This window comes from Chionomys nivalis, chromosome 4 (genome assembly GCF_950005125.1).
Source record: "Chionomys nivalis chromosome 4, mChiNiv1.1, whole genome shotgun sequence".
Taxonomy (NCBI): Eukaryota; Metazoa; Chordata; class Mammalia; order Rodentia; family Cricetidae; genus Chionomys; species Chionomys nivalis.
In genome coordinates this window covers 118,769,285-118,797,203 of record NC_080089.1, presented here as the reverse complement: position 1 = coordinate 118,797,203, position 27,919 = coordinate 118,769,285, and the positions used below count along the sequence as shown (strand labels likewise).

The following is a 27,919-nucleotide window of genomic DNA, read 5'->3' as shown; positions in this document are numbered from 1 at the left end:
TCTAGAGTGGTTTTGTCTGTCTAGGTTTTGATAGCTTTGTTTGTGTGTCTTTGGTCTCTGTTTTGTCTTGTGACTTTGATGATGGGACAGACTGTGACGACCTCTCTGAGTTTGACTCTGGATTATTGGACTGAAGTTAAGACTAGAGCACACAACTTGTCAATTGAGATTAAGAAAGGGCCATGGGCCGGGCGGTGGTGGCACACGCCTTTAATCCCAGCACTCGGGAGGCAGAGGCAGGTGGATCTCTGTGAGTTCGAGACCAGCTGGTCTACAAGAGCTAGTTCCAGGACAGGCACCAAAGCTACAGAGAAACCCTGTCTCGAAAAACCAAAAAAAAAAAAAAAAAAAGAAAGGGCCATGGGAGACTTTTTGCTCCTTGGAGTAGCGCACTTGATGTTGGCTGGCTTCCAGAGGGCACCTTTGATTTATTCAATATTTTTGAAATTAAAGCTATTGTTTTTCAGGAAGGACCGGGATCCCATCCCAATCAACAACCATACATTACTGTATGGCAAGATTTGGTCCAGGATCCCCCACCTTGAGTTAAGTCCTGGGGTGTAGACGGAAGCTAGGCTCCAGAGCCCTAGCTCTCCGAGAGTCAGAGCACAAACTGAAACCTGTAGCTTCGAGGCCTGAGAATTTGCCCAAGAACCAACCTTCGGCTCCTCCTAAAATCTATCCCGAGACTGAGGAGCCACCTGAATGGCCGAGCCCTCCACCATCCCCTTACCCACTACCCCAGATGTCTGATCCTGGTGCTAGTGGCGGCGCGGTGGGGGGGGAGGGCTGTGATGGGCACACGAAGTCAGCGTGCTCAGAGTCCTGCACAGGGACCAGGAGGACCAGGAGAACCAGATTCAACAGCGGCGTTGCTGCTGCATGTCTATGGGCCTCTGGTATTGGCCATTTTCCTCTGTTGATCTTTATAAATGGAAAACTAATCATGCTTCCTTTTCAGAGAATCCCACCAGCCTGACAGGATTGGTGGAGTCTTTGATGTTTTCCCACCAACCCACCTGGGATGACTGTCAGCAGCTTTTACAGGCCCTCTTCTGTAACATGAGGGCCGGCTTGTTGGGGTTTCTGTCCTGCCCAGTTCCCACAGCTGGCAAGTCCCAAAGAATATCACACAGAGGTCTCCAGAAGATTATAAATGGATTGGCCCATTAGCCCAGGCTTCGTATTAGCTCTTATATTAACCCATTATTCTTAACTGTTAGCCACATGACTTGGTACCTTTTTCAGTGGGGCAGTCACATCCTGCTTCTTCAGTGATCTGGGAAGGACTAGGGAAGAGCTTCCTTCTTCCCAGAGTACTTCTGTTCTCATTGCCCCACCTCTACTTCCTGTCTGGTTGTCCCGCCTATACTTCCTGCCTGGCCAATCAGCGTTTATTTAAAACATGATTAACAGAATACAGACAATTCTCCCACACCACTCTTCACTACTGAAGAGAAAGAGAGGATCCTGGTGGAGGCCTGGAAAAACATCCCCAGAGCAAATGGGGCACCAACCAACCTTCCAAATGAAATAGATGTAGGGATTCCCCTTAACCGACCTGGTTGCGACTTCAATACGGCAGCAGGTAGGGAACAGCTGACCGTCTATTGCCTTTTGTTGACTGAACAAGTGACCTTCGCTCCCCCTACTGTCCTCAATCCCGCTACCCTAGTGTCCAAGACTAACTGACACCTCATCTACCCATCACTGTGCTGACATTCTGGCAGAAGAAGCTGGTACCCGAAATGATCTGAAGGATTAGCCTTGGCCTGGGAGTCCGAGCTGGTATACGGACTGCAGCAGTTTCGTGGTTGAAGGGAAGCGGAAGGGAAGCAGTGGTGGATGAGAAGCAAGTGAACTGGGCCAGTAGCCTCCCTTAAGGGACATCGGCTCTGAAAACCGAACTTGTGGCTTTGATATAAGCTCTACGGATGGCAGAGGGGAAGTCTATCAACATCTACACTGACAGCAGGTATGCTTTTGCCACTGCCCATATACACGGAGCAATATACGGACAAAGAGAACTGTTGACGTCTGCAGGAAAAGACATAAAAAATAAAGAAGAAATTTTGAGCCTCCTTGAGGCCATACATTTGCCAAGGAAGGTAGCCATCATACATTGTCTAGGACACCAAAAAGCCCGAGATGCTGTGGCTAAAGGAAATCAGATGGCAGACCTAACCATGAAACAGGCAGCCCAAGGAGCAATGATCCTGGCAGTCAAAGAGCCTAAAGATTATTACGATATCAGTGAAACCAACTTTAGATACACCCCCGAGGACTATCAAGTTATGGGCAAATTAGGACTGGTAAAGGAAACCCCATATGGGGCAGTAGAGACAGAAGGAGGAAAACTAGTCCTCCCACGAAAAGAACAACACAAATATGTTACCAACTTACATTACCTGACCCACTTGGGGGCCAAGAAACTAAAAGATGTGGTTAGGTCCTCCAACTATTATGTTATAGGACTCTCTGATTGGCAGAAGAAGTAGTCAAAAGCTGCAAGGCCTGTGCTATGACTAATGCAGGACACTCCTGGGAAGAGGCTCAAAGGCGACCAACCTAGGGCCTACTGGGAAGTAGACTTTACAGAAATTAAGCCAGCCAGATATGGTAACAAGTACTTATTAGTTTTTATAGATACTTTTTCAGGCTGGGCAGAAGTTTTTCCTACCAGGACTGAGACGGCCAATGTGTAGCTAAGAAGATCATAGAAGAAATCTTTCAGAGGTTTAGGATAAGGGACCTGCCTTTTGTTGCCTAGGTAAGTCAGGAACTGGCCACCCAACTGGGGATCGATTGGAAATTGTGCTTACCGACCCCAGAGCTCAGGTCAAATAGAAAGGATGACTAGAACCCTAAAAGAGATCCTGACAAAATCAGCAGGAATGACTGGACACCCCTCCTTCTCTTTGCCCTGTTCCTGGTTCGGAACACCCCAAGGCAATTTAAACTTACCCCTTATAAGAACCTATGTGGGGGACTGCCACCACTCACTGAGTCGGGTGAAGCGTATAATCCTGATGCTATTCTTTCTAGACCTTTATTTGCCCACCTAAAGGCCTTTGAAGTGGTGAGACGCCAGATCTGGGAACAACTGAAAGAAGTATGCATCTCTGCCTGGATCCATGCCTCCCACATGAAGCGAGTTCCTGAACTACCCAAATTACAGTATTGGGGCTTTTAACACCATCACCATTCAGGATGCTTGTGTTTGGGAGGCTAATCATAGAATGACTCTTACTGAGGTTATGTTATAAGACTCTTAAGAGCCCTAAGATTCCTGACATCAGGTACTTGGTTCCCAGTTTAGATAAATGGTGGGCTTGTAGTACAGGCCTGACACCTTGCATGTTGACATCGCTTTTTAATGATACCAAAGATTACTGTGTGCTTGTACAACTGGTACCTAGGGTCTTTTAACATCCAGCTAACACGCTTGAAGATGAATTCGACAAGCACCCAACTCACTTTCGACGAGAACCTATTTCTCTGACACTAGCAGTAATCCTGGGCCTGGGGTAGCTGCCGGTGTAGGGATAGGTACGGCTGCCCTAATACAGGCCCCTCAGTACTTTAATGAATTAAAGCTAATTACCTTCATTAGGGAAAGAATAAGTGCTGTTCAGATTTTGATGTTATGCCACCAATATAGCGCTTTACAAGGTCTAGAAGATACTGAAATCTAGTTCTATGATTAGAACTAGGTACTAGAAGAAGTGGGGAGATGAAAGACCTAGATAAATCCAGACCCCTCTTGCAGAAAAAATAGAGCCAAAAATCTAAACAGGGAGAGAAGAATCAAAAATCTAGATTAGCCAGCTTAGTGACTCTGTTTCAGGAACTATCTGAAGATAAAGTTAAATTATAATCTTCAGAAACAGGGAGTTACCCCCTTGTGATTATCACTGGTATTTTCATAATTTTTCAATGATCACTGGTATTTTCGGAATTTTCCAATGACGCCCTCCCTACCCCCTTTGGATTATTATGCTATGGTTTCTTCCCTTAAATACCCCTTCTCCCAGCTACTCGGGGTCGAACTCTACCCCTGCGTGGGAAATGAGTTTTGTCCTCAGTGCACTGGTTCCTGTCCTGTCAATAAACTTCATGTGATTGCAGCAAGGACGGTCTCTCGTGAGTTCCCGAGACTTGAGTGAGAGTCTCCCTACTCAGGAGGTCTTTCAACTCAAGACAATAACCAAGTAAGACAAAGCCTAGGACTGTCCAAAAATGGAAAAGCTGTAGCCTTAGCCCACCCCTGACAGGCCTAACTAATTAGAAACCTACTAATATGATTGTCAGTTGTGTAAACCAATTGTAGGCAGAGTGATCACACTGCTTTTAGAATTCCTCTAGTTGTGCATAAAAGAGCCTGTAAGCTTTTCTTGGGGGTCGGCACCATCTTTGCCTTTGTGTTGGATGCTTGACCCCAGACTGTTGGTACTTGTATTCTTGAGAAAATAAATGCTCTTGCTGATTGCATATGTGGATGGCGGTCATTTGTGGGACTTCTCCAGGACCCTAACACCAACAGGTTCAACATAGCCTGCTATCCAACCAAATTAAAGGAGACCTCCCTCAGTCTACTCCAGCAGAGTAGAGTTGCTGTTGATAAAACTCTCTGGTGGCCATGGCCTTACAACATGGTGGTGTGAGACCCTGAAATATTTAACTGAAATGTGACTTCACAGACCCTATCTTAAAGATGGGACTTCTCTTAAGACAACTGGTGACCTAGGATTGACCTCAGCTCTAGGAATGTGCTGTAGTAGAAGATAAATATGAAGCAGATAGCTCGTGGACAGCCAATTAAGGTGTGAGACAGAGTTAACAAGGTTCAGGTTGTCCCTGAAGACATCTTGCCCTCTCGGATACCTTGTCAGCTTCTTATGGTTCTTTGTTGGGGTTTTGCGCCCAAAATCTGACCAATGATTTCAGAAATCTTCTTACTCTGTACTCTCTTCGCCCAATTCCAAGATGACAAGACATGTAGTCCCTTAATTGTGGCATTTTGCCTTTAAAAGCTTGTCTCAGGGCTGCATTCTCTTCTTCTTCTTCTTCTTTTTTTTTTTTTTTTTGGTTTTTTTCGAGACAGGGTTTCTCTGTGGTTTTGGAGCCTGTTCTGGAACTAACTCTTATAGACCAGGCTGGTCTCGAACTCCCAGAGATCCGCCTGCCTCTGCCTCCCGAGTGCTGGGATTAAAGGCGTGCGCCACCACCGCCTGGCTGCATTCTCTTCTCACACACTGCATTGGTGTGTTGGAGGTTTGTGGTCCGAGCTTAAGCTTGCTAAACAGAGACCCTCTTGTATTTACATCTGAAAACTGGCACCGTGGTTTCACTAGGGATTCTGAGATGTGGACATAACGGTAGAGGCTTAGACATAATCATGGGTCAGGGCAAAGGTTTCCCCATTTCGTCTCCGTTGGAGCCATTTGGTTTAATCAGAAACTGACATTACCCGTATCATGAAAAGTTCTGTGGAAAAGAACTCAGCCCTGTGCTCTGAACTTGGGATCAAAACACCTCGACTAACTGCATGTCTTTGGCTTCTGTTAAACTATGACAGGGCAAGACACTGCAAAAGTTCCTGTCTTGTATTCTTGCTCAGGCCATTTCAGGATTAACTAGAATTTGATCTCCTTGATGGAGAATCCCATGGAAAATTACCCAGCTCTATTCTAGGAACCCCAAATCAGGACGACCTAACTTAGCTGGTTTATGTAGGAACCCCCTTCAGCTAACTGACCTAAGCTTCAGTTCAACTGCCAGTTTAGAACCTTGCCCCCCTCCATGCTAACTGCTTATCTTAACTTCTGTTAAACTGCTCACTTCTGTGAAAGCAGCTCTCTGCAACTGTGGTTTGAGATGCCAGGGCATGGTTTTTGCCTTCAAAAATCCTGTGCTTTGGACACTCATGGTCACACCTGGGTTCCCTGAATACCTGGGTATGGTCCCAGTCAGCCAGAATAAAGGCTTTCAATTGGCTATAAACTGTGTCTGTCTGAGCAGTCATCTCGGCTGGGCTACCCATAATAAAACTGCTTGCTTTACTCCCCCTACAAGTGCCAACCAGGCTGTGGTTTTTCTGTTTTTGGTCTTTAAATTTTTCCTATAAAATGCACTCAAGGCTTCTCTATGAGACGTGTTTCTCTCCAAGCAGTTGCCGGCTTAATATAGACTCTGAATTCGGGATTTGGACATGCCCAGTAGTCTCTGGGTCTCTAGCCTCAACAGTCAGGGCCCAGTAGGTGGCACAGGTGTCTTCCTAGGAGAAGAAGGATGTTTCTGTGCAAACCAAAGAGGAACAGCGAGAGAAAATGCTAGGTAACAGGTACAATGAATATAGGCCAGAGATAAAACCAAAAGCTCTTAATAGGGTGAACCCTGGACCTCCTGGGCCATAGCTAGTCACTGTTAATCCATAGGTGAGAGAAGAGAAACCCTCAATCCAAATTGAAGCCAAACAGAAGCAAGGTTTATTCAGTGCATCCAAAGCCAGACTGGGGGCTTGTCTCCCTCTAAGACAGAAATCGGAAGAACAGCCCTGAGCAGTTTCTCAAGCTCCTTTAACAGAACAAAACCACAGGGTGGGATTTTACAAGCAAGCATAGATACAGAAGCTGGAACAGAAGTTAAGGAAATCTGCCCAGAATACCTGTTCCAGAACAATTTGTGGTCATAGGGTGGGTTGTAACCCAATGCAGAGAAACAGAAATTTAAGTTTTACAGTACACTGAAACCTTAGCTAGCGTATCAAAATGACTCCTGATTACAATAGGGAAGCAGGCTGGGCTTCCCACCCCCACCAGTGGGGCTCTTGATTGTAATTCTCCTGATTCTACTGTTTGATCCATGCCATATAAATCTTCTAATTCACTTTATCGGAAACAGGATAGAAGTAGACCCCAGGTCCACGACTGTTGTGCCCAGATCGCTGAGTACCCCAAATGGCCACCAAGGAGTCAGAATCCGTATGCGAGAGCAAAGAGCCCTTTTCAAGCTCGGGCTTGGGTCCTCTGTGTGTCCGACGCAGTGGTATGAGTGTCCAGCCTGGGCCAGGTAGGTTTTTTATGATAGTAGAGGTTCGGGGGTGAGGGGATTTCCAGGATTCAAGACCCTGATTGACTGACATTTGTTTAGGGGTGTCTCGGTGAAAGGGGATTAAGTGCGTACTGGCCTCAAGGACATCTGGTGATCTTATTTAATTTTATCTAATGGTTGGGATATTTGGAATGTCAGGTACTTCCCTTCGACACTGGCCCATCCCTGGGTGGTCTCAGCTTATGGCTTTTCCTGGAGCCAGGTGTTGCTTGCCAGTAAAAGGTCTCTATCAAACCTGCCATGGCACCTATGCAGCCTGGGTCCCATATGTGTGGTTAGAATGCCCTAAGCCCCACACCACCAGTATCAGAGGATTCCTTTGAAGGCTCATGAAGAGGGGCTGGGGAGATGGCTCAGAGGTTAAGAGCACTGACTGTTCTTTCTGAGGTCCTGAGTTTAATTCCCAGAAACCACATAATGGCTCACACCCATCTGTAGTGAGATCTGGTGCCCCAGAACACTGTATACATAATAAATATATGTATACAGGGTCATCAGGGTTTAGAAGAGGAGGCAATGTGGAAATCCCCCAAAATGCCACTTCAAAGCCAAGAAAATTTCCCAGTGCTGAGACAGACAGACCCCCTGCCTCCTGGCACTATTTCCAGAAACTCAAGGCGCTGTATAGGTGGGATAACTGGATTTTAACCCTGCCCAGTCCTTTACCATCTTACATGGGGTTCTGTACTCGAACCTCCTGCTTACCTGCTCCTTCCCTCCCTCAGTCAGAGGCTGCTGAACCTGTAAGTCCCACTTGACCAGGGACAGATAACTCCCAGAATGCTGAGGGCTAAATGAAGTCACGTGTTTTCACTTCAGTTGCTCTGGTAGGGCCCAGCCACGAGAAGCTCGACGGAGGCCTGAGTCTCAGGAGTTTACCCTGAGGCAACCAATACCTGGTTCCAAGAAAGACCAAAACTGAGACCACCCAGGCACCACCCAGGAATAGAGCATCCAAAGGAAATTCCTAATGTTAAACCATTGTAGATAGGATCACCTGCCAGCACACACCCATCGCTTTTCACCAGGACACCCCTAGACAAATGTCAGTCAATCAGGGGTCCTGAACCTTAGAAATCCCTCACCTCTACCTTTGCTATAAATACCCAACCCTACCGGAGCTCGGGGTCTCCGACCACTTCAACACACCGGACACATGGAGAGTCCGAGTGTGTAAGAATAAAGGCTCTTTGCTTTTACATACAGGACTTGGCATCCTGGTTGGTTTTAGGGGGATTCCATGATCTCATGATCTGGGCCTAACAGCCCCAACTGTGCAGTATGTGCTTGATCACACATTGGAAGGAAGTACACGGTATATCAGGATGTATGCGAACCTTCTGACAAAGGCGTGAAGTACCGTACCCTTGTGGTTTGGCCTTTATAGACTCCTAGCTAATGTAACTCATGGCTGTTCTATGGGAATCCTAGGTGTGGACCTGGTCAGTGTCCATCTTCCTGGCCAATATTAAACAAAACTTGCTTTAACTGGACACTGTGGAACTGGTCTTTCTCCTTGTGAATCTCATGTTTAAGAGAGGTCCAGGATGATTTCCATTACAGAGTTATTCAAGTAAGTACCTCTGTCCAACTGAAAAAGAGTTCAATGACTCAGTTTCCCAGAAATTTCTGCAGCACCGTCGGGGTGGTCAATTGCAACATTTCTGGTATTAGCTCTGCCCCGCAGTTTCACACAAGAACAGTCTGTGCTGGAAGTTATTCTGAAGAGCGTGTGTGGGGCAGGGGGAGGGGTCCAAAAAGATCTGCATACCCTGGGTGGCACCCGTCTAGAGACCAGATTAGGCACAGACCCCACCCAAACACCAATTTCCAGCACAAAGAGGTACTTTATTAAACAAGGCCAAGAGACAAGATGGCTGAATCGAATCGATAAGAAAACAGTAGCGAACACTTTTGTAGGAGTAATATTTAAAAGGAAAGAAGGGGAGGGTTGTGTTAGCATGAGCTAGCATGGGTTGATAAGTTCTGATGGGCATGTTAATCATAGTCAAACGGGGAATTTTGATAGTTGGACTTTAGTGATCAGCTTCAGGAATGAGTTCGGCATTAGAAAGAAGCAAATTAGGGACCTTGGTGGCTAGCTTCAGGAATGTGGACGTGCCTAAACACGGGAATCTAACGCTTTAGCAAGGGAGAGAGAGTGAGGAGGGCAAGGCCTGCCAGAGCCATGTTTGTCTGAGTCCTTCAGTTTCTGCACAAGGGTTTGCCCAACTGAAATCAGTTACCCTTTAGTGGATCGACCTAAAGAAATGCGCTTCCTCCAGAACAACGCCTCCAGGCCACACCTACTCTTCCAGAGAAAGCTCTAATCTCCAGAGGGCGGCGCGTGGAATGCCCGGCGTTGCGCAGCATTCAACCACCTAGCCTAGCTAGGCGGGCGAGCTGGGCCATGAAGGGAGCCAGGGCGAATTAGGGCGGAGAGCAGCCGAGGCGGCATTCCTCCGGGTATCCTAGAGAGCCCCCAGAAGGTAGACTTCCGCTGTCCTAGAGAGGCCACGGCGAGGTGGACACAGCGGGCAGCACGGCCATCCGGGGAGTAACGCGAAGGTTCCGGCGTTGGGCGGTGAGCGGCCGGGAGAGCGGGTGGGCGAGCGGGCGGCGGGGCACAGTCTGCGGCGTCCTGACCCCACCAGCGATGCCACCACCCGGATGGGTTCTCCGGGAACCGGGCCGGTCTGGGTCGGTGCTGCCCGGCAGCCTCCGGTTTCTCCGAGACCCTGCAAGTCCGGTCTCCGCCATTGTGACTCCTGGCGTCCTGACTTCTTGACAAACTCAGCACGGCGGCCCACGGTTCATCGTGCGGGTTGGTTTTGCTGTTACCTTAAAAACAAAACCAAAATTGTTCTATGGTCGTGACGTCAGCTGTAGGAGATAAAATGCTTGGGACAGCACGGTCTAGTGGCTCAGGCCTGTTAACCCCCGCTTCTGAGGAACCTGGGCAATTTAATGAGCCCTGCCTTTCAAATTTTTAAGTAAAAAAGATAGAAATGTTTTATAAGCTGAAAGGACGCGTTTGAAATTAAGCTTTGATACGCACTTGAAAACTGGAAAGTGCTCACAGTCCCAACCCCAAATTTTCTGTGGCTTCTGGTATCCAGGAAGTATTAGTTTATGAGTATTTTGTGATGTCAGCGTTGCTGGAGAATAAAATAACAGAAAGGTGGAAATGACCCGATGGAGGAACCCCATTTTGCTTTAGCTGACTCCATTTTGTGAGATCCGCGTGACTGCTTCCCAGCCGGGCCGAGCTTCATTCTTGACCAAACGTCCAGGTCCAGGAATGTCCATTGTTCTTATCAACTAAGCGTTAGAAACCTGTGTTCTAGAAACTTTCTTCTGCCACCGGTTCTGCCTCTCGTTGCCATTTGTGGTTTTTGGCTTTATAAACCCTAAACTGCCTCTCTCCTGGGTGGAGAATCTCGCTGATACACCTACTGGCCTTGAATGTGAAGTGGTCTGTTGCTTCTTGAGTGCCGGGATTAAAGGTGTGCGTCCTACATCTTATTTGTGTGTGAGTTGTGTACAAGTGGCAGTGAGCCTGCGGGGATCAGGGAACACCTGTGTGCGTCTCTTGCTGCCGGGTTGGTTCCTGCGGTCCAACTAAAGTTCAGCTGAGCTGCAGTTTTGACGCTAAACTTACCCTGGTGGGCCATTCTATAGGCCCTTCCTGCTTTATTCCTGTGTAGTAACAGTCACTACCAAGAATAACTATACAATTAAGACCTTGATTAAAAAAAAAATTCCTTTAAAAATTCTTATAATGTGTAAGTGTTTTGTCTGCATGCGTGTCTAACCACCATGTGTATGCCTGGTGCCTGTGGGAGCTAGAAGAGGGTGTCAGATCCCTTCAGACAGTAGTTATAGACAGTTATGAGCTCCCATGTGGATGCAGGGAATTGAACTAGGGTCCTCTGGAAGGAGTGACCAGTGATCTCAACTACGGAGCCATCTCTCCAGCCCCCAAGGTCTTGACTTTTTTTTAAATATTTTGTTATTTGCAATTTTAGAATGTTCTTGTATCTGATGTTTTCTTGTTCTCGGATAAACTGATGTGTCCTTGTTATTGGCATTTCTCAGCTTTTACCACTTTAAGATTTCTGTGTTTAACGTTGTAATCTGTGCTGTTTTAGGGGAAGGAATTCTGTGTCTTTCCTTAATTCACTTCCTGGCCAGGTCTTGGTGGTGCATGCCTTTAATGTCAGCACTAGGGAGGCAGAGGCAGGTGGATCTCTGTGAGTTTGAGGCCAGCAGAGGGAGTTCCAGGACATCCAGGACTACACAGAGAAACCCTGTCTGAACAAGAACAGAACAAAACAAACCGAAAAAATGAAACAAAACAAAAGCCATTCTCTTCTTGGTTAGCATCTTGCTTTTATTAATGAATATTGTGTTCCTTTTCTTTTACATTTCTTGTTGTGAGGCCTTGTGAGAAAGATTGCACTTTTTCCTTGCTTTGTTGTTTTTGAGACAGTCTCTCACATAGCCTTGCTGGCCTGTGATTTGCTGTTACAGCTCACCTCCAAGTCACAAAGACCTGCCTGCTTCTGTCTCCTAAATGATGGGACTCTGCTGACTTGACTGTCCTTGCTTTTTAAATGTAATCCGTTTATGTCAGTGTCTACTTCTGGCCCCACTTTGTTTTGTTTTGAGACAGGGTCTTAGCTGGCAGCCCAAGCTGGCCTTGAATTCCTTATTCTCCTGCCTCTACTTCCCAAGTGCTGGGATAATAGACATTCATTATCATGCCTGGCCTGCTTTAAATTGTGTTTTAAATTTTAATTTACTGTGTGTGTGTGTGTGTGTGCATGTGCATAATGTGTTTTTATGGGTGTGGAGTCAGTTCTCCCCACCTTGTGGGTTCTGGGGATGGAACTCAGTGCTGGGGAGGCGATCACCTTTGCCTGCTGGGCACCCTGCTCCTCCTCTGCTTAGGTATATAGTTTTGTCTTTTGCTGATTTCTGGTATTTCTCTGTCCAGCATGACAGCAACTACTGAAAGACCAGGATAAATCCAGACCCCCTAGCAGGAAGAGTAGAGCCAAAAATCTAGGTTAATTGGTTTAGTGACTTTGTTCCAGGAACTGGCTGACCACAAAGTTAGATTATAATCTTGAGAACAATCTTGAGAAACAGGGGAGTTAACTCCTTGTGATTGATTATCACTGATATTTTTGGAATCTTCCAATGATGCCCTCCCTACTCTCTTTGGGTTGTGGTTTCTTCCATTAAATACCCCTTCTCCCAGGCAATATCTTTTCTCTTTTTTCCCCAGTGGTTTTGGGGATTAAATTCAGGGACGTGGACATGCTAGACACATCCCCACCTTCTCTGCCTTCCATCTCCCTGAGATTTTGCTGGAATTGAACTAAACATCAATGTGAGAATTGATAGCTTTTCATGCTGTGTCTCCCCCTACAGGAATGTCGGTGCAATGTATCTGTTTACTTATTCAGATGTTGCTTGGCCTTTTTCTCAGCCGCTTGTGTCTTCTAGCCCTATTCATATCTTACCTGTGTTTAGAGAAACTTTATTAGCTTACCATCCTTGATCTCAGTCTGTGTAAGGACTCATGCACATATGTCTTCTCATACATGGGAGAAGTGAGCTCTCACAAGTGATTCCCCACCTAGCGGCATCCATGTGTGATGGACATCATTTTCTTTTCTATTTTCTTCTGAACAGGAATGTTGGTTATTTCAGCCTCTTACCGGTAACTTCTAATGACTAGCAAATGACATTGTGCACTGCAGTGCTGAGAAGATACTCCCGAGGATACAGCGTGATTCATTGAAAGCAGCAGACTTGTTTTGTCTTTTATCTGGGTGACCCTGACAAGAGTGATGCCTCCAGGCAGGTGCTATGCGGCCCACTCAGCTCAGGCTTCAAGGGAACAAGAGCAGCTTCGTAAGGTAAAGAAGGAAGAAGAGGAGGATGACTATGCTTCTGTGCAGACTGCCAGGCCACAGACGCTTAACCGCCCTGGACAGGAGCTGTTCCGTCAGCTCTTCAGGCAGCTTCGCTACCACGAGTCTTCTGGGCCCCTAGAAACTCTGAGCCGGCTCCAGGAGCTCTGCCGCTGGTGGATCAGGCCTGATGTTCTTTCCAAAGCACAGATGCTGGAGCTGCTGGTGCTGGAGCAGTTCCTGAGCATCCTGCCTGGAGAGCTGCGGACGTGGGTGCAGCTCCATTGCCCAGAGAGTGGCGCGGAGGTTGTGGCCCTGCTGGAAGAGCTGCAGAGGGATCACCATGGAGCACCACTGAGGGTAGGTGATACGTATAGGCTCTGCCTGCCTTTTTGTGGATGAGAAATGTGAGCTTGGGGCATGTAGGGAAATAACCTGAGCATCTGAGAACTGGACTCTGATTGCGGACCATTTAACAAGGTGCTTTTTCCACTTCACACAGGAAGACCACCTCTAGAATAGGATCAGCAGGTATTAATAAATTAGTTTATGGATAAAATGGTTTATAGTATAGAAAATCCAGCTCCAGTTGCTGTGAAGAGACACCACGACCAAGTCAACTCTTAAAAACATTTAATTGGGCCGGGCGGTGGTGGCGCACGCCTTTAATCCCAGTACTCGGGAGGCAGAGGCAGGCGGATCTCTGGGAGTTCAAGGCCAGCCTGGGCTACAAAAGGAGTTCCAGGACAGGCTCCAAAGCTAGAGAAATCCTGTCTCGAAAAACCAAAAAAAAAAAAAAAAACCCAAAAACATTTAATTGAGACTGGCTTGCAGTTTCAGAGGTTTAGTCCATTGTGGCCATGGTAAGAAAGCATGGCGGTGTGCAGGCAGACGTGGCGCTGCAGAAGAAGCTAAGAGTTTGCATCTGCATCCATAGGCAGCAGGAAGTGACAAGGACACACTTCCTCCAACAATGCCCGTTCCTATTCCATTAAGGCTACAGCTTCTAATAGTTCTACTCCCTATGGGCCTAAGGGGCCATTTTTATTCAAGCTACTGCATTCCACTCCCTGGCTCCCATAGGCTTGTAGCCATACCATAATGCAGAATACATTTAGTCCAACTTCAAATGTCCCCATAGTCTTCAACAGTGTCACACTTATTTACAAGCACAGAGTCTCTTCTGAGACTCGTACAATCTCTTAACTATAATCCCCTATAAAATCAAAATCAAAAAAGGGATCACATACTTTCAATACAGGGTATACATTACCATTCCAAAACATAGGGAAGGGAGCATAGTGAGGAAATACTGGGCCAAAGCAAGACCAAAAACCAACTGGTGAACTCCAAACTGTCTCTCCATGTCTGATGTCAAAACACTCTTCAAATCTCCAACTCCTTTCAGCTTTGTTGGCTACAGCACACTTCTCTCTCTCGGGCTGGTTCCCTTCCCAGCTAGCAGCTTTCCTCAGCTAGTATCTCACGACTCTGGCACCTCCAGCATCTTGCGGTCCCCAAGGCAATCCAGGCTTCACCTTCACAACTTCCATTCATGGACATTCTTGACACATGCCTAGTCTCAGTGGCTTTACTTAGTCATGGAGGGAGATTCCACAACCCTTTTCATCCTTGACTCTAAGCCCAAAATCATGTGGTCAGAGCTGCCATGTTCCGCTGCTTGCTGGGGCTGGAACATGGCAGCTCATCAGTTACATCTTCACCAGCTTTCTGTTGATTATTTCCTTCACTGCCTAAGCTTGGCTGTCCTGGACCTGGATCTGTAGACCAGATTGACCTCAAACTCAGAGATGTGCATGCCTCTGTCTCCAGCGTGATAGGAGATGCACGCTTAAAGGTATGCACTGATGCACGTGGCTCAATCCTTCACAAGCTGCAAGTTTAGCTGGATGGGATCTTGCACAGAGGTCATCACTCTTTTTATTCCATTTAATATCAGGATTTTCTTTAATCTGTTTATCTCCTCGAATACAGGATTTAGCTCTACTTCCTGGTGTTCCTTTTCTCCTCAAATTGAACATTTTGTATTTTTCCTTGATCAACTTCTTTTCATTATAGATCTTCATTAAGAGTGAATACTAATTAATTAAGAGTGAAGAGAGTCAATAATAGGCTGTTTTTGAGATTTCCTCTGCCAATGGAATTAATCCAAAACTTTTACTTTAGCCTTGGGCAGACTTTTTTTTGGATAGAGGCAAAAAGCAGCCACATTTTTTGCCAAAATATCAGAAGATATCCAGGCTATATACTAAAATTCTCCTCTGAAACCTCCTTACATAGGCCACCACTGTTCAAATTATCACTATCTTCTCCTTATATTAGTGTGGCTCACTAAACCCCAAGTAAAGTATTCACCTGCTTTTCTAATCCAAAGTCCACAGTCCTCCAAACAAAAGCGAGGTTTCTGCCTTTCACAGCAGTGCCCGGTCCCTGGTACTGACTGTACCAACTTCTGTCTTAGTTAGGATTTCTGCTGCTGTGAAGAGACTCCACAACCATGTCATCTCCTATAAAGAAAAACATTTTTGTGAGTTTAGTCTGTTATGGTCATGGAGGGAAGAAGCGTGGTGGTGTGCAGGCAGACATGGTACCGCAGAAAGAGCTGAGAGTTCTACATCTGGATCCACAGACAGTGACACACTTCCTCCAACAAAGCCACTTCTCCGGCAAGACTACACTTCCTAGTCCACTCCCTACCACCACAACATAATCTGATTTGGCTTAAGACTAACCATAGGTGGACTGGAGAGATGGCTCAGAGGTTAAGAGCACTGGCTGCTCTTCTAGAGGTCCTGAGTTCAATTCCCAGCAACCACATGGTGGCTCACAACCATCCGTAATGAGATCTGGTGCCCTCTTCTGTCATGCAGGCATACATGCAGACAAAACACTGTGCACACAGTAAAAAAAAAAAAAAAAAAAAAACATAGGCTTGGGTGGTAGGGGCAGAGGAGGAACATAAAGGAGTCAGGAATCATGAACTCTGAATGGAAGAGCACAGAGGAGCTGTCTGCATATATACTGCTTCCTTTTCAGAGGAGTTTGGGGGGGTCTTGAGTGGGGACTTGGCTCAAGGGCTGGGAGGCTGCCCTCGGCTGGGAAATCAGAAGATCTCAGTTTTAAGCACCATCCTACAGCCTTATTCTTAGACATACTGGTGTGGGCTCCCACCAGGGAAGATCACAGTCTGTGATCAATTGAAAGTCCTTGTTTCAGCTAGCTGGTGACTATATCTGGGTATCTGGGACCCAAGTGTAATACCAAGCCTTTCTCAGGGTTTATATTTAAACATGAAAACCACACCATGGCTGGAAAATGCCAAGGTTTTCTTTTTGCAGCTGTAAGCTGAGCAGATATAGTTAGAAGAAATGTGACTAGCAAAAATGGCAAAGCCACACTGAGTTTTGCAAAGAGCCTGTCTAATCACTGTTCTGTTTCTGTGAAGAGGGACCGTAACCAAGGCAGCTCTTAGAGAATAAAATTGGGGATTTGCTCACAGTTTCAGAGGTTTAGCACTTTATCACCATGGTAGCGTGTCAGCGTGCAGGCAAGTGCTGGAGAGCGACATCCTGATCCATAGGTAGAGCCTGAGCCTGGCATGGGCTAAACCTCAAAGGGCCCCCCCCCCGCCATACTTCCTCCAAAGCCATACTTGCTAATCCTTTTAATGCTTTCAAATAGTGCCACTTCCTTTTTTGTTACTGACACTTAGTAAAATAAATTTCATTCGAGATACAAAATGGAGTCACCATAGTCAGTCTTTCAGGACCTCAGTTTATTGAGAAAGAAATGCAGAAATTAACAAATCATGAGGATTTGTTCAGTATCTGTTTGAATGCTTTGTAATGTGCTTGGTCCCAGTGCAGAGAAGCAGAACTGAGTGTCAGGCCTGTCGGCAAAGGGATGCTGGGTTGCTCTCTGCATTCTTCTTAGTCCTTTTGCATACAGGAAGCTGGGTCTCTGCCTTTTGAGTTTTGTTTGTTTGCTTGGTTTTGAGGCAGGGTCTCTACATAGCCCTGGCTGTCCTGCAACTTCATAGACCAGACTGGCATTGAACACACTGAGTTCTGCCTGCCTCTGCCTCCCGAGTGCTGGCGTTAAAGGTGTGAGCCGCCACATCTGGCACCTTTTGAGTTTTTTTCAAAAAGTGTTTATCATTTTTTTAGGCTTTCAAATTTTAGTTAAATAAAAATATGAGCCTACATGCATAATTCATGCATTTAAAATTACTAATATTTCTGGTTTATCTCTCAAATTTATTACAAAAATTAAATCAAGTATCATTCGATCATAGTCTACCGGTGGTAAATGATGTAGTAAATCAACATAAGTAATGCTTACTAAAACAAAATGTTTGTGTCTTTTTAATAATCTGAAAGTGCCCTTGTCATTTTTACCAAAAGCGATAGGATATTCAGAGGGACCTGATACTGAAAGACCCTCACCCACTGGGTGCAGGCCCAAGAGGGAGAAGCCCCGCGACTCAACCAGTCCAGCAGATGCAAGAAGCAAGAGGGTTTATTAACCATCGCGTAACCGGGTGTCTCTAGTCTCCAAAGAGGCAGAGCACCCGGAACAGCAATTCCAGCAACTTTTTATAGGCAAAACCACAACATTAGCATAATGGGTGTGAGGTACAGAGTGATTGGATACAACATTTTATATCACATTAGCATATTGGGTCAGTTCTAGGCCATAGCTGTTTGTTCCTTCTATTTCCCAGAAATACCACAAAAACCCAAACCCTGTCCTGGAAAGTCCCCAAGCCCTGACCCTTGTGTCATGCGCACCAGGTGTTTCCTGGCAGGCGGGTGGGGCAGGGTACTGTGGTCAGGGCGCGAGTGGTCAGGGCTTTTGTTCTTTTCCACTGCTGATTGTCATCCACCTAGGACATGTGCTTAAAGCAGTTGCAAGCAGGCTTTTTGAGTTGGGATCTTAACATTACTAATTTATGAAGCGGCATAAGATAGAACACCTACAAGAGTATGGCTTAGTTAGGACTAGATCCAAAGTTGCAGTCTTTGCCCTGCATTCAGTGGCCTCAGTCTAAGGCTTGTTGACATCAGTATAAAGAAAGTGTCAGCCACTGTGCCAGGAACGTTCATTTCTACATTAAGGAAAGCCTTGTCTCAGAGACAGAGCTGCCTGAAGTACAAGAGCAAAGCCTTCCTTCCTGTTCTCTGAGAGGATGCGTGCTGCGCCAGCACAGCAACTGTAGTTCTCTGAGCCGGGGACATCAAGATTAACACATAGCACACTTGAGGTTCTGCAGGCAAGCCTTTATTCCACTTTCTCACATAGTATATATAGCCCTCAGCAGGGGAGGCCGAGCCAGCAAAAGCAGGAAGCTCATCACTGTAACTCACACGGCTTAGGGGTAAACATCCTTAGAAACATTGCTGAAAACAACAGATTGTTGCTGTTTTTGTTCCTGTTTTCTGAACAACCAACCACAAGAGTGCAAAACAGATCAAGTGGGGATGCCGAGGCCTCTCCTCAAGGGACCCAACAGTTGAGCATAGGAGAGCTTTTCTGTATGGTTTCTTTCCTGGCTGACTCTTAAAATTAATATTGCCTCTCTGATGGTGGTCACTGTTTTGCCAGGTTTACAGTTTGAAAGCCCACTTTCTCTGCAGCCATTGTCCATTTCAGTACACTTGTCTGGTCTCTGCTGCAAACCGTTACTCCTTCACTCCCTTCATTTCTCATCTTTAGGCCAGGGGCAAGTAGGCAGTAATGAGAAGGCTTTCCTGTGCCATGTGAGGATTCCTATTACCAACTTGCCATGTGTATCCTTATGTTAAGTGGTAACCTTATGGACTCCTTGGTACAGGGAGGCCATGGAATAAAAGGTTTCTCTTTTGTCTTCTCTTTGGGTGCTTTCCGCCAGGAAATGATCAGCAGGCCTGGTGGCCCATCCCTGTACAGGGACTTTTTTCTGAATTTGCTTCCTATTTCTGTTGGAATGTTCTCATAGCATTTTCTTCTTGCCAGGACCCATGCCTTGCTCAGAACCCAGGTGTGCACTGGATAGGCACTGGAGCTCTGCAGTCTGCACAGATATGGTCCCCTACGTCACGGCTCAGGAACAGTTCTGCTCTAGAGGACCATTTGGAGCCTCCACATGGAATAGGAGTTTGTAAATTCCTGGCTGGGCAAGATGGTACTCATTGCATAGACCCCAGCTTTCTGTTATACGTCCTGTGTTACCTCACAAGAACCTTTTGTTCTCCTGAACTCCTCCCTTATTCATGTTTGGTTGGTGTCTTCCATTGCCCTCCACTCTTCCTTTCCAGTCCCCAAAAGACACTGAGGAAATGTTTGGTGCCCGTGTCGCGTCGTAAGATCCCCAAACATGACCACCACAGAGCCAGTATCCCATGTAAACACATGGGTTTATTGATCAAAAGCTCGAGCTTGGGCCATCACCCAGCACGCCGATATAGCTGGTGACGGAGAATGGCTTCAAGCTTTCAGGGTTATGGGTTTTTAAGGGAAAGCCCACAAGCAGGGTGGTACATGCCTTGGCGTTTCAGGGTTGGGTCATTCGTTGACTAGGGTCTAAGGGCACTTACGTTATCGGTTACACAGAAAAATCACAAGGACATCTGGAGCCCGCAGACATTGACCAGAGTTTCTCATTGGCTGGCCCACCTGGTGGGGTTGCCTTGACTGGGGCACAAACTCTGCAAGTTTGTGGTTTTGACCAGAACCAAATTCAGCCCCCAGTCAAGTCCGGTCTAAAATGGAGTCTGTCCTCCTCCCTCCCTCCCTCCCTCCCTCCCTCCCTCCCTCCCTCCCTCCCTCCCAATGTCTGTCCGTCTTGAACAGCAGTCTGCCTGCTTGTGGGAGTGAGGAGAGTGGGCTTCCTGGGTGTCAAGAGCTCTCTGACGGCTCTTTCTTCCTTCAGATGCTCCTGCTGTCTTGGAGCCTGCCCATTCCCAGACAGAAGACGACATCGGATGCCAGGTAACAACCACCAAGCCCTTGGTAACCGGCACTAGGTGAGCCAGCTTTGGGTCTTTTTTGGTGTCTTGGGCACTGCTACCTTACGAGTAGTGTGGCTTTCTTCATCCTGGACTGTCAATTGACTTCATATTTAGGAGATCAGAGCTTTCTGCTGGGTGATGGTCTTTTATCTTGGCCAGATTTATCCAGTATTAGTTAATTCTGTATCAGGCCCATGATCAACTCTAAATAATTGTTTTTATCTTATTTTTCAGGAAGCTTTGACTTTCCAGGATGTGGGGGTGACCTTCTCTCAGGAAGAGTGGGGATGCTTGGACTCCGCTCAACGCAATCTTTATCGGGATGTTATGCTGGAGACTTACGGGAACGTGGTTTCTGTTGGTAAGTCTTTAGCATCCCTGCCAACCTCCACTTTTACCTTTTTTTTTTTAATTAAAAAAAAAATACTCATTTGTGTGCATGGATGTGTATGCTTGTAGGCACTTGACTGCCACAGCTCATACAGTCAGAAGACAGTTAGTGAGAGGGGAGGGGTCTCTGTCCTTCCAGCCATGTGAGTCCTGGGCTTGGCAACAGGGGCCTTTACTCACAGAGCCATCTTCACTGGCCCTTGTGTTTTATTATAACGTGTAGCCTTAGACTTCGGCTCTGTAACTACCAACCTTATTACTTAATCTATCAGTCAACTATCCCTCTTGAATAACGGAGATGGTAATGTCTGTCATAGTCTGTCATATGGGGTTATTGAAAAGACTGAGGCCGGCACGCCTTTAATCCCAGCAGTTGGATCTCTGTGAGTTTGAAGCCAACCTGGTCTACAAAGTGAGTCCAGGACAACCAGGACTGTGACGTAGAGAAAGCCTGTCTCGAAAAACAAAAAAAAAAAAAAAAAAAAAAGAGAGAGAAAGAAAGAAAAGACTGAGGCTATTTCAGGTTCCAGTTTGATCCATTCAAACATGGTTGACTGATGTAGTTTGAAGAATGTGTATGGGTGTTTGTCTGTGCACCACCTCATATAGTGCTCATGGAAGTTAGGAGTGGGTGTCAGATCCCTTGGAATTGGAGTTAGAGATGGTTATTACCCACCATGTAGATGCTGGAAACTGAACCAGATCCTTTGGAGGAGCAACCAGTGCCCTTTAACTGATGAAGCATCTTTCCAGTCAGCCTCTCATGTCTGCTTAGGGCAGCAGTTCTCAACCTGTGGGTCGTGATACCGTTGGCAAACCTCTATCTTCAGAAATATTTATATCATGATTCATAATGAGAGCAAAATTACAGTTATGAAGTAGCAACGAAAATAACTGGTTGAAGGTCATCACAACATGAGGAACTGTATATAGGGTCACAGCATTAGGAAGGTTGAGAAATGACTGGCCTAGAGCTGTCAGAAATGACTGACCAGGCATCTTGCCCTAGCTTCTTCCGTTTGTTTTTCTGGCCTGGCCTCCTCTCTCCCAGGACTTTAGGCTGTAGAGAGTAGTTCTGTGTTCTGTCTTCCTTCCCACCCCATTCTGTCTTTCCTGCAGTGGCGTCATCTCCCAAACCTGCTCTCATATCCTGGCTGGAAGCAAGGAAGCCATGGGTCGTGGATGTCTGCACAGTTCAGCCAAAGAGGGATCCAGGTACTGCCCCTGAAGGTGAGTGCTATAGAATCTGCTGTGCCCTGCCCCTCTTAAATTCACTGCTTTCTCTCATATGGTTAAATACATCACTAGGGACATCCTCCATTATTTGCTAGGAGTTACTAAGGGGTGCTGGGGCCCCAGTCCCCTTTCCCCCTCTTGGGCTATGGAAGGCCATTTCTTCCCAGCCTTGTCCCTTCTTCAGCCTCTCAATATTGGTCTTGCTCATCAGGGGGCTTCCCTGTTCTTTTTTCCATTGGTTATGATGCCCCGTCCTCCTATGTCTGCACTAACTCCTGCAGTACCTGTGCTCATCCCTTCCGCGATGAGCTTGATGCTCAGCTCTCTCAGGCCCTTAGAGTCTCACGCCTTAACTTTTGGGGACTTTTGTGCAGTGATCAGTCCTGCACCATGATTTTTCTCTGCTGTCTTGCTATTCATATTCTTCCTTAGCTCTTTTTATTTTATTTTGGTTTTTACAGGGTTTCTCTGTAGCTTTGGAGCCTGTCCTGGAACTAGCTCTTGTAGACCAGGCTGGCCTCGAACTCACAGAGATCTGCCTGCCTCTGCCTCCTGAGTGCTGGGATTAAAGACATGCGCCACCACCGCCTGGCTCCTTAGCTCTTTTTATTTCCCTGAGGGATTGTCCCTTCTTCTTCCCTTCCCTATTATTTGAGATACTTCTTATGGTTTTGTCATAATCTTGACTCTTGTAAGAAGGTAATAGCACTCAGGCAAGAATCTTCCAATTTATAGCTTCCTGTTGCCTTCTCCGGTTGCAAATATGGGGGAAAATATATTTCCTTGTACTTTTTTTTTCTTCACCAGGAGGTAAGTCCCAGATTAAGTCAAGCAAATTCATCTTGAAACAGGAGCCTTCAGAATACACAGAAACCTTTACTGTGCCATCGATATGTCCTGAGACAAGTGTTTCTGATGGAACAGGGCTCAAAGAATATTTTGAAGAGAACAAGCTAGAGAAGCCCTGTGGAAGCCCCATACAAGTGAAAGAGATGAAGGAAGGAACTGACATGAGTAATGAGACAGGAGGAGAATCTGAAGTATTGGGAAGCAGTAATATTCTTGATGTAAAACATGTTAAGTGTGTGAGTGTTTCTAAGAAAAAACTTTCCTTTAAACGTGGCCGTGACAGACACTTCAGAAAACGGTCACACCATTATAACAAGAAATACGGGCTCAGGAACACAGATAAGGGATTTGGTGCATATCAGAGTATTCGTATTGGACTAAAAGACAGTGAAAAGGACACATGCGGGAAGGACTTCCTCCTCAGCTCTCATCAGAGTGTTCATACGGTGAGGGCAAAGGCTTACAGGTGCCATCACTGTGGGAAGGCCTTCGGTAAGCGCTCCCATCTTGAAGACCATCAGAGATGCCATTATGAAGAGAGACTATTTAAATGCAGGGTGTGTGAGAAAGCCTTCAAGTGGCGTTCAAACTGTGTACGGCATGAGAAAATTCACACTGGAGTGAAACCTTATAAGTGCAGTTTTTGTGAGAAAGCTTTCCAGCGTCTGTCAGCCCTCCGTGTGCACCAGGAAACCCATACTAAATCTGATGAGTGCAGAGAAGCTCTTACCTCCAACTTGAATCTCAGTCATTGTTTGACAGACAGCGGTGAGGAGAAACACTTGGACTGCAGCCAGTGTGGGAAATCCTTCTGCTGTAAGTCCTATGTTCTTGAACACCAAAGGATTCACACACGGGAAAAACCTTATAAATGTACCAGATGTAGGAAATCCTTTAGGTGGAAGTCAAACTTTTCTCGTCATAAGAGATTGCACCAGAAGAAAGAGAAATGTCGAGAAGACCTGGAGCAGGTTGTCTCTGCTGTGGGGAAACCTTTCCCGTGTCATCAGTGTGGGAAAACTTTTACTCAAAAGAAATCACTCATTGAGCACCAGAGGACTCACACAGGAGAGAAGCCATACCAGTGCAATGAGTGTGGGAAAACATTTACCTATAGGTCAGGTTATATTATTCATATGAGGCTTCATACTATTAAAAGAGAGCCTGAAAGTGGCCGACCTGTCAGTCGGGGTGCGGTGTTTCACATTCCTCAGAGCGATCACAACACAGAAGAGCCTCACAAGTGTAAATACTGTAGCAAAACATTCCGAATTCGCTCATTCCTTCTCATTCACCAGAGAGTTCACACGAGGGAGAAGCCCTATAAATGCAGGGAGTGTGACAAAGCCTTCCGATGGAGTTCCAATCTCTCCCGACATGAGAGGCAGCACTCTTACTACCAGCAGTACCAGCAGTATGATTATCATGAAAGTCAAGAGACTTCAAATTTAGAGTCAAGAATCCTCAGTGGTAAGAAGTCCTTTTGGTGTCAAGAATGTGGGAAAACCTTTACACGTAAAAGAAGCCTTATGGATCACAAGGGAATACACAGTGGAGAGAAACGTTTTAAGTGCAACCTGTGTGAAAAATCGTTTGATAGAAACTATCGTCTTGTTAATCATCAGAGGATCCATGCTACAGAGAGACCTTTCCAATCCCAGAGGCGTGGTAAGGATTGTGTTGGGATACACGTCCATTCTGTTGACCAGAGAAGACACAGCAGAGCACTACAGTCTGATAATGTTGGCTTATCCTCCTGTCGGGATGCAAGGTTAAATATTCAGGATTTAAGACTGAGTGGAAAGAAGCCCCACAAAGAGTACGAGAGCCCTTTTGACAGGAGCTGCAGGTTCACTGCACTCCAGAGTGTACCCACAGGCTGCCACAAGTGTAGTGTTTGTGGTAAAACCTTTAACAAACATTCCCATCTCACTAGCCACAGGAGATTTCACACCAGAGAGAGGCCCTTCAAATGTGAGGCGTGTGGGAAGACCTTCAGGTGGTCTTCCAATTTGGCTCGGCATGTGAAAAGCCATGTTAGAGATTAGCCTGGTGTCTGATGACACTGGCGGTGGGGAATAGTTCCTGGTTACGTTTCTAGAGAGCTTGTCAGGCACTGGGGAAAACCTCCACAGGGACTTAGTCATTTCTGTTTGGGGAGTTCTTGGTGTGAGGTCTTTAAAAGCTTTTAAAAGGATTTAAGAGGTCAGGGACTCCTCAGTCTACCTGCTGGAAAGTGGTGCTGGAGAGTAATGCCCTGTGCAGCCCATGTCTCCTTGTATAACTCTTGCTGTCTGTGATTAGAAAGTGTGTGTGTGTGTGTCTGCTGAGAAGGGGCCATCTAGACCCCAGGTCCTCTTTAGGTTTGACTTGTGTCAGTGCCGTCTCCTGGGCGATCACAGCTGGCTGGTGGTTATTAGCTAGATGGTCCTAAAGCGGTCTCAGTGGCAAGTGGAAAGGACAGGTGCTGGGTTCCATTGTTTGATCTCAACAAGCATATTGATCCATCGTCTGCTGAGATATACGTGGCCAGAACAGACAAAAACCCTGCTCTTTGTTGGATTCTTCCTTAAATGAATTAGATCATAGTCTGGATGGTGATGTGTGTTGAGGACAAAGTAAACCAGAGAAGAGTGGCAGGAATCCGGCTAGGATGTGGGTGGTGGTTTTAAATGGGCTGTCTGGGGAGTACCTGCTGGAAGAATAAGAACTAACCAGGGCCAGGTGCATAGAGAAACCTTACCTCAGAAAACCTAAGCAAAAACCCTAATTGACTAAAAAGCTGAAGGGAGTTGGGTTGTAGAGTGAGTTATGTTAATCTACTGGGAAAGAACCCAGGGCAGAGGATGTGGATCTTGTCTGGTGACTGATTTTAGGGGTGGTTAGTATGGAGACCCCTGGGTGGAGTGTGGTGAGCCATCTGGAGAGTAGACTGAACAGAGTCCTGGGTCCGTCTTTCCAGGGGGAGTCTCTGGTCTACCCTGTGCTCACACTCTAGATTATCCTGGACCTCGTCCTTTAATTCCTTCTGCTCCCATCTCTTTTGAGGTCCATGCCATAGCTGGTAATTTCACCTGGGTTCCCAGTTATACTTGTCTTTGCTTCCCATGTGTCCAGGCACGTGGGAAAGCTGAGAGCTTGGGCACTTACATTGATTTTTTGCAAAACAAACATTCACCATTGCTTCTCTAAACTGGAAAAATGACTCTGCACTTAAATACTTGTGTTGCTCTTGTGTGGGTTCAGTTCCCAGCACCCACTCAGCAGCTCACAGCCAGCTACAATCCCAGGGGATTCCATGCCCTGTCCTGACTTCTGCATGTGGCTCACAGGTGCAAGCAAACTACTTAAAAGTAAGAAATCCATTCAGAACACAGTATGAGCATTAAAAGTCTTTATTTTAAAATCGCCTCTCTGAAGATACCTAACTCTGCCGAGTGGAGCTTTATCTTAAGTGAGCCTTGATCAGACAAGTTGGACTTGAGTCAAGTATTGGAGGGAAGTCATACTCAGAAGTACACAGCTGCAGGGTAGGAGCCCAGCTATGGGTGGTTTGAGTAGTAGATTGCTGGATGGCAGACAGCTTCTGATTGTCTTGGCAACTATGTCTAATCTTATACTCGAACTGGGCTTGGGAAGCACAGGCTTCTGTCAGCTTGGCCTTTCTGCTGACGGAGGAACTGAAGTAGGTGGGGAGAGACAGACGGATGGAGACCCTCACGGAGGAGTGACTGTCGGGTGACTTCTTGTTCACCTGGTCAGTGTGGTCAGTTCTATCCTAACCGAAGACTGGCAGACCAGTGTGCAAAGAAGAAGCCATATGGGTTGTCTTAGCAGTCTCTTACAAAAGTTAGCTTTTGAAAGCTCAAGTGTAGAACAACTGGGATTCAGACTCTTTTGTAAGTGGAAATTAAGACAGATCGCTAGGCAACTTGAAAGTCTTACAAAATCGCGAGTTTATCATTGGGTCCCTTCTGGATTAGTATGAAGAGTGATGGGCATGAGTCAGCTCCCTCAGCAGGGTTTAGGTAGTGGGGCCGGCGGAACCGACAGTGCAGGAGCTGGTTGTCTGGTATTTCAGAAAGAATAATAAACTCATTGTGGAGGTGCACTCCTGGAATCCTGATGTGGGGTGCTGATGCAAGAGGACCAGAGTTCAAACCCCACGCGAGGATAAAGAACAATACCCTGCCTCAAAACAGCAGCAAAAACAATGACTGTAGAAGCTACACTGAGAGCTGCAGAAGCTGTATATAATACACTGTTTTTGTGAAGTTTAAGCATATTGGAAGTGGGCACATCACTTTGGTTTGGGTTTCATTATTTCTTTAAGTGGGATGGAGTACTAACCTCATAGGGTGGTGGTGGGGCAGTATTGAAAATGCATGTGTAACGTTGAGACTGGTGTCTGTCATGTAAACATTCCTGATATAAAGTTAATTTGCACAATTTTCTGTGGATTCAAAAGACATGAAATAGGAGTGTAAAGTTATGAAATGATGTGTGCTCACGTGCTCCGTGTCTTTGGGTGTACGGTGCTGGTGGAACCAGAATGAGTGCATGGGGCTTCACTTGTTCTTGTAAAAATTGACACAAGCACATCCTAAAGTTACGATTTAACAGGATAAGATGTGGGTTTTTTCAACTGTTAAAATATATATCAAAATAAAAAAAATTAAGCACGGCCTCTGATACCCACATAATGATTATTAAACGGAAGTCGCAGCTCTGCCACTTGCTTGCAGTGCTGCTACTTAAATGGTCTCATGTCTCCCCTTCCTCTTCTCTCTCTATGAGATAGTTCTGGAGTATAGACCAGGCTGGCTTCAGGCTCACAGAGATCGCCTGCTTCTGCCTCCAGAGTGCTGGGATTAAAGGCGTGCATGGCCGCACCTGGCCCACTTTATCTCTTAAATTCTCAACATTCTTACCTGCTAAAATTGGTGGTGGTGGTGGTGAAGTTTGAAGTCAGCCAGGTCTACAAAGCAGATTCAAGGACAGTGGGGGCTGTTTCACAGAGAAACCCTGCCTCAACAAATCGGGGTGGGGCGGGGGGGGGGCAACACAAAATGGCTGTTGGGATGGTTAAACAGCCATAGTGCACCAGTTTGAAGAAAACCAGGATGTTCTGTGTCTTAGTACCATCTCTGAGTTAAGAGATTGTGAGCATTCTCAATTCCTTTTGCTGAAGAAGAAAAGATACGGACAATTTTATTGATGGCATGGGAGTTGGGACAGTGATGCTTGTTAGCCATCCAACTTTCCTGGTAGGTGGAAAAAAAAGGGTATTTGTGTGCCAGGTACCACATCTTTTTTTTTTTTTTAAGTATTTATTTAGTATGCAAATTCTGTCTGTAGGCCAGAAGAGGGCACCAGACCTCATTACAGATGGTTGTG

The 27,919-nt window shown here is 46.2% G+C and overlaps 1 protein-coding gene across 3 annotated transcripts; it reads left to right on the top strand.

Moving 5' to 3' along the window:
• The first annotated feature begins 9,497 nt into the window (after positions 1–9,497).
• Znf445 (zinc finger protein 445) lies at positions 9,498–27,264 on the top strand. Of its 3 annotated transcripts, none has more exons than XM_057767645.1 (7): positions 9,498–9,697; positions 12,817–13,397; positions 19,053–19,221; positions 19,969–20,027; positions 20,282–20,408; positions 21,557–21,667; positions 22,481–27,264. In XM_057767645.1, exons 2-7 carry the CDS (start codon positions 12,975–12,977, stop codon positions 24,568–24,570), a joined length of 2,979 nt encoding a protein of 992 aa, XP_057623628.1. In that variant the 5' UTR covers positions 9,498–9,697; positions 12,817–12,974; the 3' UTR covers positions 24,571–27,264. The 3 variants fall into 3 exon arrangements, with proteins under 3 accessions (XP_057623628.1, XP_057623630.1, XP_057623629.1); XM_057767647.1 differs by lacking the exon at positions 9,498–9,697 and adding an exon at positions 9,708–9,931; XM_057767646.1 differs by lacking the exon at positions 9,498–9,697 and adding an exon at positions 9,708–9,937.
• Positions 27,265–27,919: the final 655 nt, after the last annotated feature.